General features: G+C 35.8%; 1 protein-coding gene across 1 annotated transcript in view; it reads right to left on the reverse strand.

Moving 5' to 3' along the window:
* Positions 1–14,499, reverse strand: part of LOC124369436 — a 139,757-nt gene that overhangs the window by 11,858 nt on the left and 113,400 nt on the right. The window contains exons 11-12 of the mRNA XM_046827442.1: positions 11,818–11,945; positions 6,692–6,806 (exon numbers count right to left, since the gene is read on the reverse strand). Of these exons, the coding sequence (XP_046683398.1) occupies positions 6,692–6,806; positions 11,818–11,945 (243 nt within the window). The remainder of the gene's footprint in view (positions 1–6,691; positions 6,807–11,817; positions 11,946–14,499) is intronic.

A 14,499-nucleotide genomic window follows, 5' to 3' on the forward strand; every position in this document is an offset into this window, starting at 1 on the left:
TGATGATAGCAACTCCCCTTTAGTAGCACAATCCTCATCAGTGTACTTGGAAATTCTGCTTCTAAAGAAAACGACAAGACCAAATGGAGCAAACAATTCAGAAAACTGTCAGATGGTATTCACCATCAATGTTGTAACAACTTTGAAAACATTATGCCAACAAAACACTCTTCACCTTGCATTCCCCGAAGTGGTCACAGGGACAGTTCTTCTGGCAAGAACTTCCATGTGAAAAAATCTAGCACAGATTCAAAAAAATAAAACCAAAAGAAAGAATCTGTTTAGTATATCCCTTCAGGCAGCAAAAAATCGGGAAGCCAGACTTAAGTGTCAGACGCTTGACATCAACAAGATATCTCATGATGCAATGGAGTCAACTGATGATGATGGTGATAAACCAACAACTCACTTAGTAGCTCCCATTATACACACTTATGAAGAATGGAACCTTTCCGATTCAAATAAGAAAAAAGTCACGTGGAAAAAAACTTTGAAATAAAAAAAATCCCAAAATTCCCACTCAGGTAGTGAGAAAATAAAGCATCCTGTGAACACACTTTATGATTTAATAAGTTAGACAAACCTACAGAGAACAAACACAAAACTCATCTGTCGGAAGCGCATGGCAAGGAAATGAAGTCACCTCCATTTACTGCACACAGGTGCTTAGAGAGGGAGAGAAACTTACGAGGAGTTTTTTAAATGATTATATCGACAAGCTTCATGTTTTATCCAACCAGACTACATATGATAATCTTAACCAAAACCGCCACTGAGGGAGCCAGCCAAACCCTGTCTAAAAAACTGAATCAAAACCGACACTGAGGGAGCCAGCCAAAAAACCCTGTCCAAAAAACTGAATCAAACTGCCACTGAGGGAGCCAGCCAAAACCCTGTCCAAAAAACTGAATCAAACTGCCACTGAGGGAGCCAGCCAAACCCTGTCCAAAAAACTGAATCATACTGCCACTGAGGGAGCCAGCCAAACCCTGTCCAAAAAACTGAATCAAACCGCCACTGAGGGAGCCAGCCAAACCCTGTCCAAAAAACTGAATCAAACTGCCACTGAGGGAGCCAGCCAAACCTGTCAAAAAAACTGAATGTCACGGTGGATCCAAAAATTATGCCGTCAAACCGTACTAACAATTTAAATCACCACTCCAAAATTCAAACTCTTCAGAAACCCAGACTTTTTTAGACCCAACACAAAGAAGCAAAACTCGATGCAGAATCTCTTCCTGAATTCAAATTTAAAGACAAGATTCAAATCTTCCATCAGAACATAGATTGGCTGTGCAATTAAAAATCGATAGATTAAATCACTTTTTACACATCCACAAGCCCGATTTAGTTGTCCTCACAGAACATGGACTAAGTGAATTAACTTTGAAAAATGTATGCTTGGTGGGACTATACAGTCTGGTAACTGCATTTTGCAGAGAGAGTCACAGGAAAGGTGGTGTTGCCATCTACAAGCACACTGACATGGCTAATGAGGTGGAGAGTGTTAATATTGCTGACCATTCAGAAGAACTCGTATGTGAAAATGTCTTCAATCAGGATAACATTCGACAGGAAATCATGTTTATACATTCTTGGGATATATCGACCACCCAGTGCTCCTCTTGACAATGCCTTGGCCCTGTTAACTGATACCCTCAGCTTGCTTCCTTGTGACAACAGTGGAATTTGTATTGTTGGTGATATCAATGTAAATTGCTTGCTTCTCCATCAAGAGAAAATGTAGCATTATGCGAAGCACTCGCCACCCTTCGATGTAAACCAGAATACCGTTGCCTCCTACAAGAGTCACTAATACCTCTGCTACTTCCATTGACATTGTCCTGCACCAATCTTAACACCGACAGAGTAAAAGTCATAGTGGAAAATACGGGCCTTTCAGATCATATGGGACAGCTTTGCTACGTTGACGCCCCAATAAAGAAAAAATGAAGCTTTTAGAACTACTCACAGACAAATTTAAATCCTGACAACCTCCAGCACTTCAAGGACATCCTGTCACTTCAATCATGGGACAGAGTCTATCAGGCAGCCACAGCAGACGAGGCTTACATGAACTTTATTGATACCCTGACAATAGCCCTTGACATCACATGTCCACGTAAAATTTGCATACGGAAAAAAAAATAGAGAAAAATTCTAGCCCTACACAACCCAGAAGCTAACAGCCTTAGAAAAGAGTTCATCCTGGCGCTTGACAAATATAAAAAAACTGGAAGTGAGCAAGAGACAAAGTGGATGCGTTTAACAAGAAAAAAATGTATGATATAAAACTAAAAACTCTAAGACGGGAAGAAAATGAAAGCCTTATTGCTGAGTCAAGTAATAAATCTAAAGCCATCTGGAATGTCATCAATAGTGAGAGAATTTTAAGAAAAGACAGTGCAGGGGCAAGATGGCAGATTGATGTTGGAGGAAAGGTAGAAGAAGACCCAGACAAATTGTGGTGAACACTTTAATATCTTTTTTTCCAATATAGCCGAGCAAACTCTACTGCAAAACAATCAATCAAGAGCCATTGTTATGAGTGATACTTCTTTTCTTGGAACTTCACTTATGGAATGGAGACTCACTTCCTTCAGTGAAGTTTTTAACACTATAATGTCACTGAAGTCAACATCTTCTTCAGGTATCGATGACGTGAGCTCTAAGCTGCTAAAGTTTTGCATTGGTGAAGTATTTTTACCCATTACAGATATAATCAACAAGTCTTTGTCTCAAGGGATTTTTCCTAGCAAACTCAAAATATCTAAAGTTTATCCCCTTCATAAGCAGGGAAGCAAAAAGGAGCTACAAAATTTCAGGCCGATATCCCTAATCCCAACTATTTCAAAAATCATAGAAAAAATAATTTTAACCAGAATTCAAAACCACCTTAAAACTCAACAATCTCCTGCCTGATAGACAACATGGGTTTATCCCTGGAAGATCAACCACAAGTGCTTTTAACCGATTTAATAGAACACATCATTGACAACTTGGAGGAAGGAAACACAGTTACAAGTGTTTTCCTTGATTTAAGTAAGGCGTTTGACTGTTTGGGCCATAGTTTAATTATCAAACAAAATTAAATCTCTTTGGTTTTGGAGGGACTACAGTCAAGTGGTTTTGAGAGTTACTTAACGGGAAGAGAACAGGTCGTTGAAATAAAACAAAACCTGGATGGAACAGAAGAGGACTGCAAGATCTGGGGCCCTTGGCTGTTACAAGAGGTGTTCCCCAGGGTTCAGTGTTGGGCCCGGTTCTGTTTGTTCTTTTTACTGCAGACCCTACCTAAGTATTTGGGTAATATAAGCTACCCAGTCATGTTTGCTGATGACAACCGTTCTTGTAACGAGTGGCAATGCCATTGAAGACCTGGACATTCGTACCTTCATATCAGTCAGTATGGCACAACAATATTGCTCAAATAACGACCTAGTTTTTAAACGCTGCAAAGACAAAATATCTCGCTTCTGGACGATTAAAAGAATGCTTGACTGAGCCCCCAGATCTTCAGAGAGTTGACAACACAAAACACTTAGGCCTAACTCTGGATCAAGGCCTTTCCTGGAGCAATCACACCGACCAACTGTGTTTCAAGGCTTAGCTCTGCAATCTTTGCAATGAAGAGGATTAAATCCATTGGTACCTCTATCGCTTTGAAAGCCGCATATCACGCTCTGTTCGAATCACATGTTCGATATGGAATAACTCTGTGGGGAAGTTCATCTGCCGGCAACCTTCATCGTGTCCTGGTATTACAGAAGCGGGTTATGCGGATCATGGCAGGGACTACAGCCACAAAAGAATCTTGTAGAGAGGCTTTTTAAAATCTTTTGAGGTACTCACAGTATGTCCATATACTCATCGAGGTAATCACCCACGGCCTCAAGAGAAAGATACCAAGGGTTGGTGACGTCAACAGCTACACAACAAGACGGGCAAATGATATATCCCTTCCAGCGCATAGAACAACCCTTTACACCAAGAAGCCTTCCTATAGCGGTGCAAGACTCTTTAACATGCTTCCAGAAAACTTCAAAACATGTGACTCTAAAACTCTGAAGAAAAGACTGCACAGCCTGTTGATAAACTCTACAATTTTATAGTTTGAATGAGTTTTTTAATTCTGTTAATGCTATTATTTAAGACATGTATGTGTATGTATATGCATTCATATTTTCTCCTCATATATATTTTATTTTACAGAAATGTTAGTTGATATCAAATTTTAAAGATATTTTCTCTTTGCATTTATAATAGTTTTAAACTAGTTTACCTACTTCTTGATGACATCAATTTTTACTGCATGTGTTGACTCTGTAACCATTCTTGATGAATGTGTGAATAAAGATATTATTGAATTGAATTGAATAGTGCAAGGATAATGGTCAGCCCCCAGGGTGGAGTTTCCTCTTCATTCATGTAGAACCTAGTGAAGGATGACCTGCTACAATTTAATTTACAACATTGATGTTTTTGCATACAGTTACATTGACAGTATTATTATCCTTGTGAATGGTAAGTATAATACAAAATTCAGTGAGCTGATTGGAGCTTTAGACCAGGTGGAATACTAGTGCGTTAAATTAGTCTTAACATAAATTTTGCCAAGCCTGATGCCATCGCTTTTACTAATAGACATCATTGCTAAGACACCACAATAGAGGTGAAATCTGAAATCAGGAATCTGAACATTGTGCTGGATAAAGAGCTTAACCAGGGAACACATCTAGATGGGATTGTTAACAAAGGCAAAGAATCCTCCATACAGTGTGGACATGAGATAGGCGGGTCTTGAACACATAAGCCTTTATTAAATCTATGTTCCTGTGATCAAGCCTGTGTAAACACTAGAATCTGTGGCCTGATGCCAAAACATAGTGGGTACAGTGATCCAGGGAGATGATGTCTTTCACTTGATCTCTGTTCACATAGGTCTAACATTTTCGTCTAGCTTGCTCTGAGGGAACTGAACACCTCCCATTAGCCTGAAGAGTTTACTAATGGCTCTAAGGCAGTTGTACAGGTGCTGGAATTGTGTGGGTGAGACCATGTTGGAAGCTACTAGTTCCTATGGACCTTTGCTCTACAGTTTTCTAAACAGAGATCACTGTCATTATCTTAAAACCTTCACCAAGTGGCTATATTTAGAGATAATCTTGTATACTATGCAATGAGCAGTATAAAGATGTGGAAAACTTGATTTTTGACTGTACTGTGATAGCTAAGGATCATACTAACATCTTTAACAGTTTGGATGAAGGTGATAAGAATTCTCAAGAAAATCTGGTCAGTTGTTTTCAGCATTTTGTAGACTGCTTAAAATTTTAACTGTTAGGGCTTAATTTTATACGAGGGTCAGTCAAATAAAAACAGGACTTTTATTACTATACCCAACGTCCAGGTTGTAGCAGGTAGCCATATTTGCAGTAGTGGTAGGGGGCAGCCTGGGGGAGGGGGAAAGCTGCAACAATGCGTTCTCAGTGCTGTTTTGTTTGTCATTGTAGCCATGTCTGAACAAGAGGTTGTACCTGCAGTTGCGCAACGAATTATTATTAAGTTCTTGACAAACGAAGGTGTTAAACCAAGTGAAATTTTTGTTAGACTGACAACTCAGTTTGGGGATAAGACTTTATCACGTTCTCAAGTGTACGATTGGGTTAAAATGAAAGTCACAATAGGCGTCCAAGGACCAGTTTGACTAATGAGAACATTTGTGCTGTTCGTGAACTTCTTGAAAATGATCGACGCTTAACGATAGATGAAATTGCCAGTGAAGTGGAAATTAGTCATGGTAGTGTGCATTCCATCGTCACAGAGCATCTGGGTTTTCGGAAAATTTGTGCAAGATGGGTCCCTCGGCTTCTGACTCTCGATCAAAAACAAACCCGGAGAGACATTTGCCAAAGGCTTTTGAATCGGCTTGAGAGAGAGGGGAATGGTTTTTTAAATCGCATAATAACCTGTGATGAAGCGTGGGTCCATCACTACACTCCTGAATCCAAAATGGCGTCAATGGAGTGGCGAAGGAAAGACGAAACTCGCCCTGTGAAAGCCAAAACACGGTTGTCTGCTGGGAAAGTTCTTGCCACCATCTTTTTTGACTGCAAAGGCGTATTGCTTATTGACTTTTTACACGAACGTCATACAGTGAACGCTGCTTATTACTGCCAACTTCTTGAGCAAGCAAAAACAGCCTTTCGGAACAAAAGGCGTAATCAGCCAATCAGAGATGTCATTTTGCTTCATGACAATGCTAGGCCTCACACAGCTGCCTTGACCCAAGAGAAATTACGCCAAATTCATTGGGAAACATTGGAACATCCTCCCTTCAGCCCAGATTTGTCTCCATGTGACTTTCACCTCTTTGGTCCTCTCAAAGAAGCACTTGGTGGAAACCATTTTGAAAGTGATGAGGAAGTACAGGTATTTGTGTGCAATTGGTTCAAGACACAACCTCAAATCTTTTATGAAGAAGGGATCCATAAGCTATCCTCACGCTGGGAAAAGTGTGTGAGAGTTGAGGGAGACTATGTAGAAAAGCAGTAACATGTAATCATTGTATTGTTTAGCTTTAATAAACGTATAAGATAAATGTCTTGTTTATATTTGACTGACCCTCGTATTTCTAAATAACAAACATTAGTATTTATTAACACTTCTATGGTTATGATGAATGCCTAACCTCTCTACACTTTTGGAAGACATCACAGTAGCCATTGTAGTCATTGCAGGGGGTGCCAGGCTTGGAGAACATGTCTGGGATATCATATGGAGCGCTGTTCCATACAAAGGATGACCTGTAAAATTATACAACTGTAAATAGTATATTCTCTCATAAGCTCCTCCTTTAATGACAGGCTTTAAGAGATACAATATGCAAGACAGACAAAATGGCACAATTTTGGTCCTAAAGTAATATTAAAGTGTAAAATTTAGTATATTTCAAAACAAACATTTAAAATTCTTTAGTATGTATTCCCATGAGACTTTAATTTATAGATTGACACTAAAGCTGTATTAGATTAAAATAGAGTAAGAAAATACTTGCACCTTCTGCGAGAAAAGATTATCAGTATTTTACAGCACTTAATAAAGCTCACAAGCTCCTAGAAACATCTTAAGCTTGGGTAGCGCAAAGGCCTTAAAGGCTGATTTGCCTTAGAACACTCACCTTTTGCTACAATAAATAGATACACATTTTAAAATCAGAAGTTTTGTTATAGAAATCAAGAGAAAATAATAAAGAAATTGTTGAAATCACAGACAATCAGTATTTATATGTATATTTATATTTTTATATTTTTCAGCAAATAATTGCTCAAGTTAATAGTAAATTAATAATAGTAGGAGATTTTAACCTACCAATATATGGAGTAGATGTTTATTTGAATAATGAGATCTAAATTGTAGAGAATTATCAATATTTTTTAAATTTTCACGATAGAGTTGAACAAAAATAGCGTTTTAAATTATCAAAATAAATCATTCAATTTTATAATTTCAAATATTGAAGACATGGAAGTAACTAATTGTTATGATTAATCAGAAGCTCAGGATCCTTATCACCCGCCATTCAGACAAGGATTGTAATATCTGGTCCCATCTTGTAAGTCAAGGTTGAGAGAATCAGCTGGTTACTGTTACAAGTGAGCTAACTTTTCACAATTATATAAGGTTTATGTGACACTGATTGGACTCCTTTGTATTCAACTACAAATGTAAATGATGGGGTAGACTATTTTTACAGACAAATTTACAGTGTTATTGACAAATCCTATTCATTGAAGAAAAAAAAGCAATCTAAATATCTGCTTTGGTTTGCACCTTAAATAATATACATTTTAAAATTTAAAGAAAAAGTGCATTGCAAATATATAAATTTTGATTCAAAAGATAATTATAACAGATTTAAGCAAAATCAAAAAACTGCAGTTAAACATAAAATAAAAATTGCTTATTGTAATTATATAAATAGTGTAGCAAAGTCTATTACCTTAATTCTGGAATTTTATTCAAAGTAAAAAGTCAGAGAACAGAAAATTAATGGTAATGATATATAATAGAACAACTTTTGACACAGGCCAAGTAATAGGTAGTACCTTAAGTGAAAATGATTTTAGTTCTGTTTATGAGAAATATATATCAGAGCCGAGTGTGGAGTCTGCGATGGCGGGCCCTTCTTTTTTGGCAGACTTGTCTTGTCTGTTGCTTCTGTTTAAATATCGTTCACCAATGTAATGTCATTAAGAAATTAAAATTGAAATGTACCCCTGGCCCTGATCTTCTTCTTCAATATTAATTTAAAAGGTAGTTTGGAATTAGTAACTAAATACACCATTAATACTTTTATTCAATCTAAGTTTAACTACTAAAGTTTTTCAAGGAAAATGGAAGATCACTAAAATTGCCCCAATATTTAAGAGTGGAAAAAAACACAAATTAACAACTACACGCCAATGGTGGTTTTACCTGTACCTGTCAAAACTTTTGAGATAGTAAATTAAACATTTTTATTTAATCACTTAAAAATATAAACATCTGTACAGCATGGGGGTGTACCTAGAAAAGCTGTCTGAACAAATTTACTTAATTTTACAGGATGTATCTCCTCGGAACTGGATTCCGAAACTTGGATTGATTCATTATTTTTGACCTGGCAAAGCATTTGACGAGTTAATCATTTAATTTTGTTAAAATATTTTGCCTTTTACAATATTGTTTTACTTATTGCCTTTATCTTATTAAAACTATTCCATTTAATTTTTATTATCTAGTGGTTAAATAATCTAGGAATGTGTTTTTGCTCTTTACATTTACATTTATCTTTATTTATTTATCTCATTTACTTATATACAGGTATAGTGCCATACAGATCACAAGAGAAGGTTCTCACATGTGCAAAAGCCTGTGAGTGAGAAGAGAGTCCATCTTCACCCCAGTTTGTCAATCATAATATTACTAATATACAATATACAATTTAGAACAAAATTAAAATTATATGAATGAACAATTGAAACTGCTGCTTTATAATTGAAATTACTGTAAAGTTTACCTAATAACATTTTTACCTACAAAAATCAAGATAGAAGTGAACATCAGAGATGTTTATATAATTATGAATAAATGTAATTGGTCAACTCTGTATCGGAGCGTTAAAATAAAATTCCAGATTCTAGAATTAGAATTGGCCCATCTATGGTATATAAGTTGGTATATTATTTTGTTAACATTGAAAGTGTCGTAACCAGCATGAGACATAGTTCTTGTTGGGTTGGAGCCTGTTTTTCTTTCAATCATTTAAGATTTAGTAAACGGGAGTCATTTTTGAGAGCATATATTTGACTATTCACAAGGACTGCACTGAATATATTAGACTATATTTGACAATTCAGAAGGACTGCACTGAGGCTATCCAAGTACACTGTTAGTGGGCAAAACCTAGGAACTTGTTAAATGGCGACTTGTGGCAGGTTCTCAGTGAGAGCTGAAGAAGGAGGATACAACATATTCTAGAAGGATCTGTAGTATGCTCTTTGAAAATGACCTGAAAGATTAGGTGTGGGAAACCTCTCTCTACAGGTTTTGGCAGAATGCTCCTCACATATATTTGGATAAGGTACAGATTCAGTACTTAACCTTGAATTCTTGCCACAAGAACATAAGTACGCATATTGACTAAAAGCTGGAATTGTAAGACAAGAGGCATTATACACAAGTTCAATGGATAGCAACCAACGACAACAAACTTTCATTTACAAGCAGCTAAGGATAACCATGCAATCAATAATTCAGAATTGTTGTTTATAGCTCATAAGTGTATGTATCCTTACTTATTTGGACAATAAGCTGAATGAAATTTCCAGTCAATGAACATGTATAGATACATAATGGAAAATAATTACGGTCTGAAATGAAATGCACCACTAGAACTGGATCTATTGATATATATTTTAAGCAGAAGTATGATACTTGGCTGGATATACAATCCATGGCCTTCTTTTATTTCCTTATCTTCTCGTTACTTTGTAGAGTAAATATTTGTGGTACAACCAAGAAACCTCACCGAGATGCTCATACTCAGATTCACTCAGTCTACAGTGGGTTCAATCCCAAGAGTAAATCTCAAATAAGGTGTTCTCTAACTAGTACACTTAAGCTCTTTGAGGAAAGAGGAAATTCATCTCAAAACATCACAAATCACTCTCATCATCTCTTAATAGAAAATATATACATTCTGCACATGCCAATAACTGAAGTTCAGTTCCTCATTGTTATAAATCACATCTATTAAAAGCAACATGTTGAAAATGAAACCAATCTTAAGTTTAAGCTTAACACTGAAGGGCATGGTTTTTGTGACGACTACTGACCCAAAAGATTACCAAGAAGATATCTTAGAGATGTGCTCTACATTAGCTCTACTTCATCAACTGAAATGTCCAGTTATCCGACTCTCTCTGATATGGGTACTAGGCTTTCTCATCAGCAAAATCAAACTATAGTAACTTTATAAGATCAAGTCAGCTAATTTGAGTGTCTAGCTCTCTTACCAGTAACAAGCACAAAATAAATTCATAACATCAATCCCACCATAACAAGTGCCAAGCTTATTCACCAGTACAGCTTACAAGAAAACTAAAGTATCCGTACAAACAAATTTAAATAATTATTCCAAAGATACTCAAAGTCACTAGTTATTTTATATTGCAAAGTATTTTTCAATAAGTATTGGTTATATCTCACAAAAGGCTTTTCCAATAACACACTATAGTGCAAAACATATCAATGCAAGCCTGGGTTGCAGCACAAGCTATAACAAAATAATAACTGATGATGGGATAATTGATTTAATTCAACAATCGAGCAATTGTTACAGCTCATCTTTACTGCTCATCTATTTTCCTGAATCCTTTTCCTTCAAGATTAAAATTAGCAAGGGTTTACAATACGACACAGAACATGAACAAATTATAATAGTTAAATTAAAATATGCAAAATAACAAATGCCGAAGAACAAAACAGATGTAAGCAACCGGAATGAAGTGAGATTTCGCCTCATACTGAGAATCAGCTGTTATGACAATGTGGCAACACCACAAGGTGAGGGGGGAAGTTAGGTACGGTAACTGCCCATACGGCCAGGCTTGCAATGATATGTCTTGTACTACAGTGTCAACTAAAACCATCAAATTCAAAACAGAGGATTTACAGGAATGCACTGGAAAATATGCTGTATGTTCATGGTAGTTCTATCTCATCCAGAGCTTGTCACTGAATGTCTGGACAACATGTAATCGTGTTATCCACAGTACCATTCACTGTCAGCTTCAGTAAAACTCTGGCCACAGTGTGGTGTCCAATGATTGGCCCAAAAACTAATTAAGTCAAGTATACAACAGGACATTTAGCAAAAAATAATGTCTTAGTGATCAAAATATGACACTGATATTTTTGTTTTACTTCTGTCTCTTTTTGATTTTTTTAACCCTTTGTAAATGAGATTTACAAATGATTTTAATTACATTTTCTCAAATTACTTATTTGACTTGTTAAAATAAAATGCAAATAAAAAATTACAACTTTGCTGTCTCTAGGAAGGTTTATAATAGTAGAGAAAACCTGTTGCAGTAATATCTGCTACATACATTTATGCACATTATAAACGTACGATAAAGTACTCTGGGGATTTCTGAAGTGGAATTACAATCCATATTATTCCATTTGATAAGTTTTTCCAAAAGCCCGTAGCCAATGGAGATGAATAGAAAATACAACCTAAAAGGATCAACATTTTTTAAATAAACTTACAAACAGGGTTGATCTTCTCCAGGCATCTTGCAGCAAAGCTCACAGGCTTTGGTTGGGAGCTCGTGCGGTTGAGGAATACACTGACAGGACTCCAGACCGTATGCCAGACAGATGGAACCAGTACACTCCTGCACAGTACATTGTTAGGTTTCATTAATACATTGCAGGAAAGTATAATAAGTATATATTATGTTACAAAACATAAGGCTATTTAAAATGTCCTATTTTAGCCACTGAAATGACAATCAGAGAATTGGCAGCCAGTGCCATGTGTCAGTATCCTTTCAAGTGTTTAATTTCTCAAATCCCAATTTGAGTTATATGTAACTAAGTTTCCTTTACATAATTTTCTTATATTATCGCAAGATACATTTATTAACCATCATATTATGATTTTAAGCATGATAAGTTATGTATAGTGTACACTAAATTTTGTCAGATTAGATTTCTTTAAATCCTACTACCTAACTTTAGTTATCTTCAAAGCCAGTTTTCCACAACCAACTCTGCCAAAATTGATTTAAGCAATCTATGTGTCACCAAAGAATAGTGAAAAATTGAGTCAGTATGATGTTGATTCAGACACTAAACACCTTCAGCAATTACTTCTACCTCTGCCAACAAATCTAATTCTTGGACAGCCCTTATCCACTTCATGCCTTTCTGTGGACATAATAATTTCTTCATTCATCTAACCTGGATGTACTCTTACATGATCAACACACAGGCCAATCTTAGTTGTAAAGGTACTTAGACAACTGACAGGAACAAAAGCAAGATCAGGTAAGGATGAACTTAGTAGAGGATCTAAATCTCCTATTGAGCATCTTGTAATTAGTTTTAATTTTTTCAACCAAAAAAGAACTACCTGACATAAATTGAATCATAGTTGAGAGTATGGCAAGCTGCCACCCCAGCTCAGGTTTCTGCATGGTATACATCATCTCTAATCACTAACATGTCGCCTTCAATACTCTGTATACTACATATAATGCAGAGTAACAAAAACTTCAACTGAAAGAACTTTTCAAAGAACATGACCCAAGGATAGAAAGAATGTTAAAGAATCAACAATCTAAGCTATAGACAAATAAGTAACATCTTCTCTGGCTCGGTTTTCAAGTTAAAAAAAAATATTTTATGGAACGGAATATTTCAACCTTATTTGCTGATGTTTTTTTAAACTTCTTTGTGTCCCATTAGTTATAAGAAGCTCACAGATAGACAGTCAACATGAGATAATACATTTGAAAATTATAAACATCAAACTAAATTAATTTTGATTCTATAAATGTAAGCATGTTCTGTAATTAACCCCTTAACTGCCACACCTGTGCCACATGCCAAATAGCTGCTTCGCTACACAACGCCTAGCAGCTGTAAGATGATACACATTTGCCTCTAGTAGTGTGTATTTGAAAGACAACAAATCCACAGTAGTGCTGTTTAATTGCTACTAAACTTTGACGGTCAACCAAGGTCCTATTAATAAAACACATGGTGAACTTTTACCTGCAATTTAAAAACAAAATATTACTGTTTTCAAGTTTTTCAATTAATTGTGTTTTTGAAGTTGCTACTATATTTTTTTATCTTCTATTTTGATTGTGAATCAATTGGTATAGCAGGAACTATTTTAAATAATGATAAAGAGGTTTTATCAAATTTAGGTTTATTCAGATACGTTGTTGTTAGTTAGGCATTCTACAATATAACTTTTCTGAAAATTATGGCAATCAGGATGTGAATCAATTTATTAACCATGATCTGACATCAGTGGAACCAGGGAGCCCGGCCTTCTATTGAGAGATGAGATTATGTTTTCTTATTCAGTTAGTTTTCATTACTGTCTGAGACTTAGACTGTTTTAACTTGCTTCTAACTGTGTAGTTTTAATATGAGTTGATTTAAAAATATGAAGAGACACACAATCGACCAACTCTTTAAAGCTAAAATAATAAAGACTGCATCTATCCTGAGTATGAAGTACCAACTGCGACAACCAGCTATTGCCTGAAGATCTGATGCCTGTGAAGACATGGACATAGATATAAGAAAAGACCATACTTCTTTTGACATAAGTGTAATATCTGATAGTCTGTATCGCAGTGCCAGTGGTCGTTATGATCAGTGGTTTAAAACATAAGATTTTAACCAAACCATTTGTTCCCGAAAAGACATTTAATTAGCTTATAAGTAAACATAACAATAAGAAATGCAAGTTTGAACAAAGCTGGTGAATGAAGTGGCATTGGCCTGCATATTCTAAAGAGGAAGATTATGCATATTGCAAAAATTGCATTGCTTTTGGACCTTAATATACTGGCAAAGATACTTATCAAAAATGGGGTTTTTGGTGGCTGCTCCATATAGAAAATGGAAAGATGCAGCAGAAAACATCACAGCTCATGCTAATTTTGACTACCATACATTTTCAACAATTACTGATGATTGTTGAAATTTGATCCAGAGAAAACTCGTCCAAGAAGTAAATAGCAGTGATTTTTTTTAAATCCTAGGCGATGAAACCATAGACATCTCGGGGAAGGAGCAATTTTCATTATGCATTCACCATATTACAATAGATGTTAAATCAGTTCTAAAAGAGAATTTTCCTTCTTTTACAACACAGATCGTTGATTTATCTGCCATTCATATTTTCTCAGTTATTTTCAAATATGT

The sequence above is a fragment of the Homalodisca vitripennis genome, chromosome X, assembly GCF_021130785.1.
Source record: "Homalodisca vitripennis isolate AUS2020 chromosome X, UT_GWSS_2.1, whole genome shotgun sequence".
Taxonomy (NCBI): Eukaryota; Metazoa; Arthropoda; class Insecta; order Hemiptera; family Cicadellidae; genus Homalodisca; species Homalodisca vitripennis.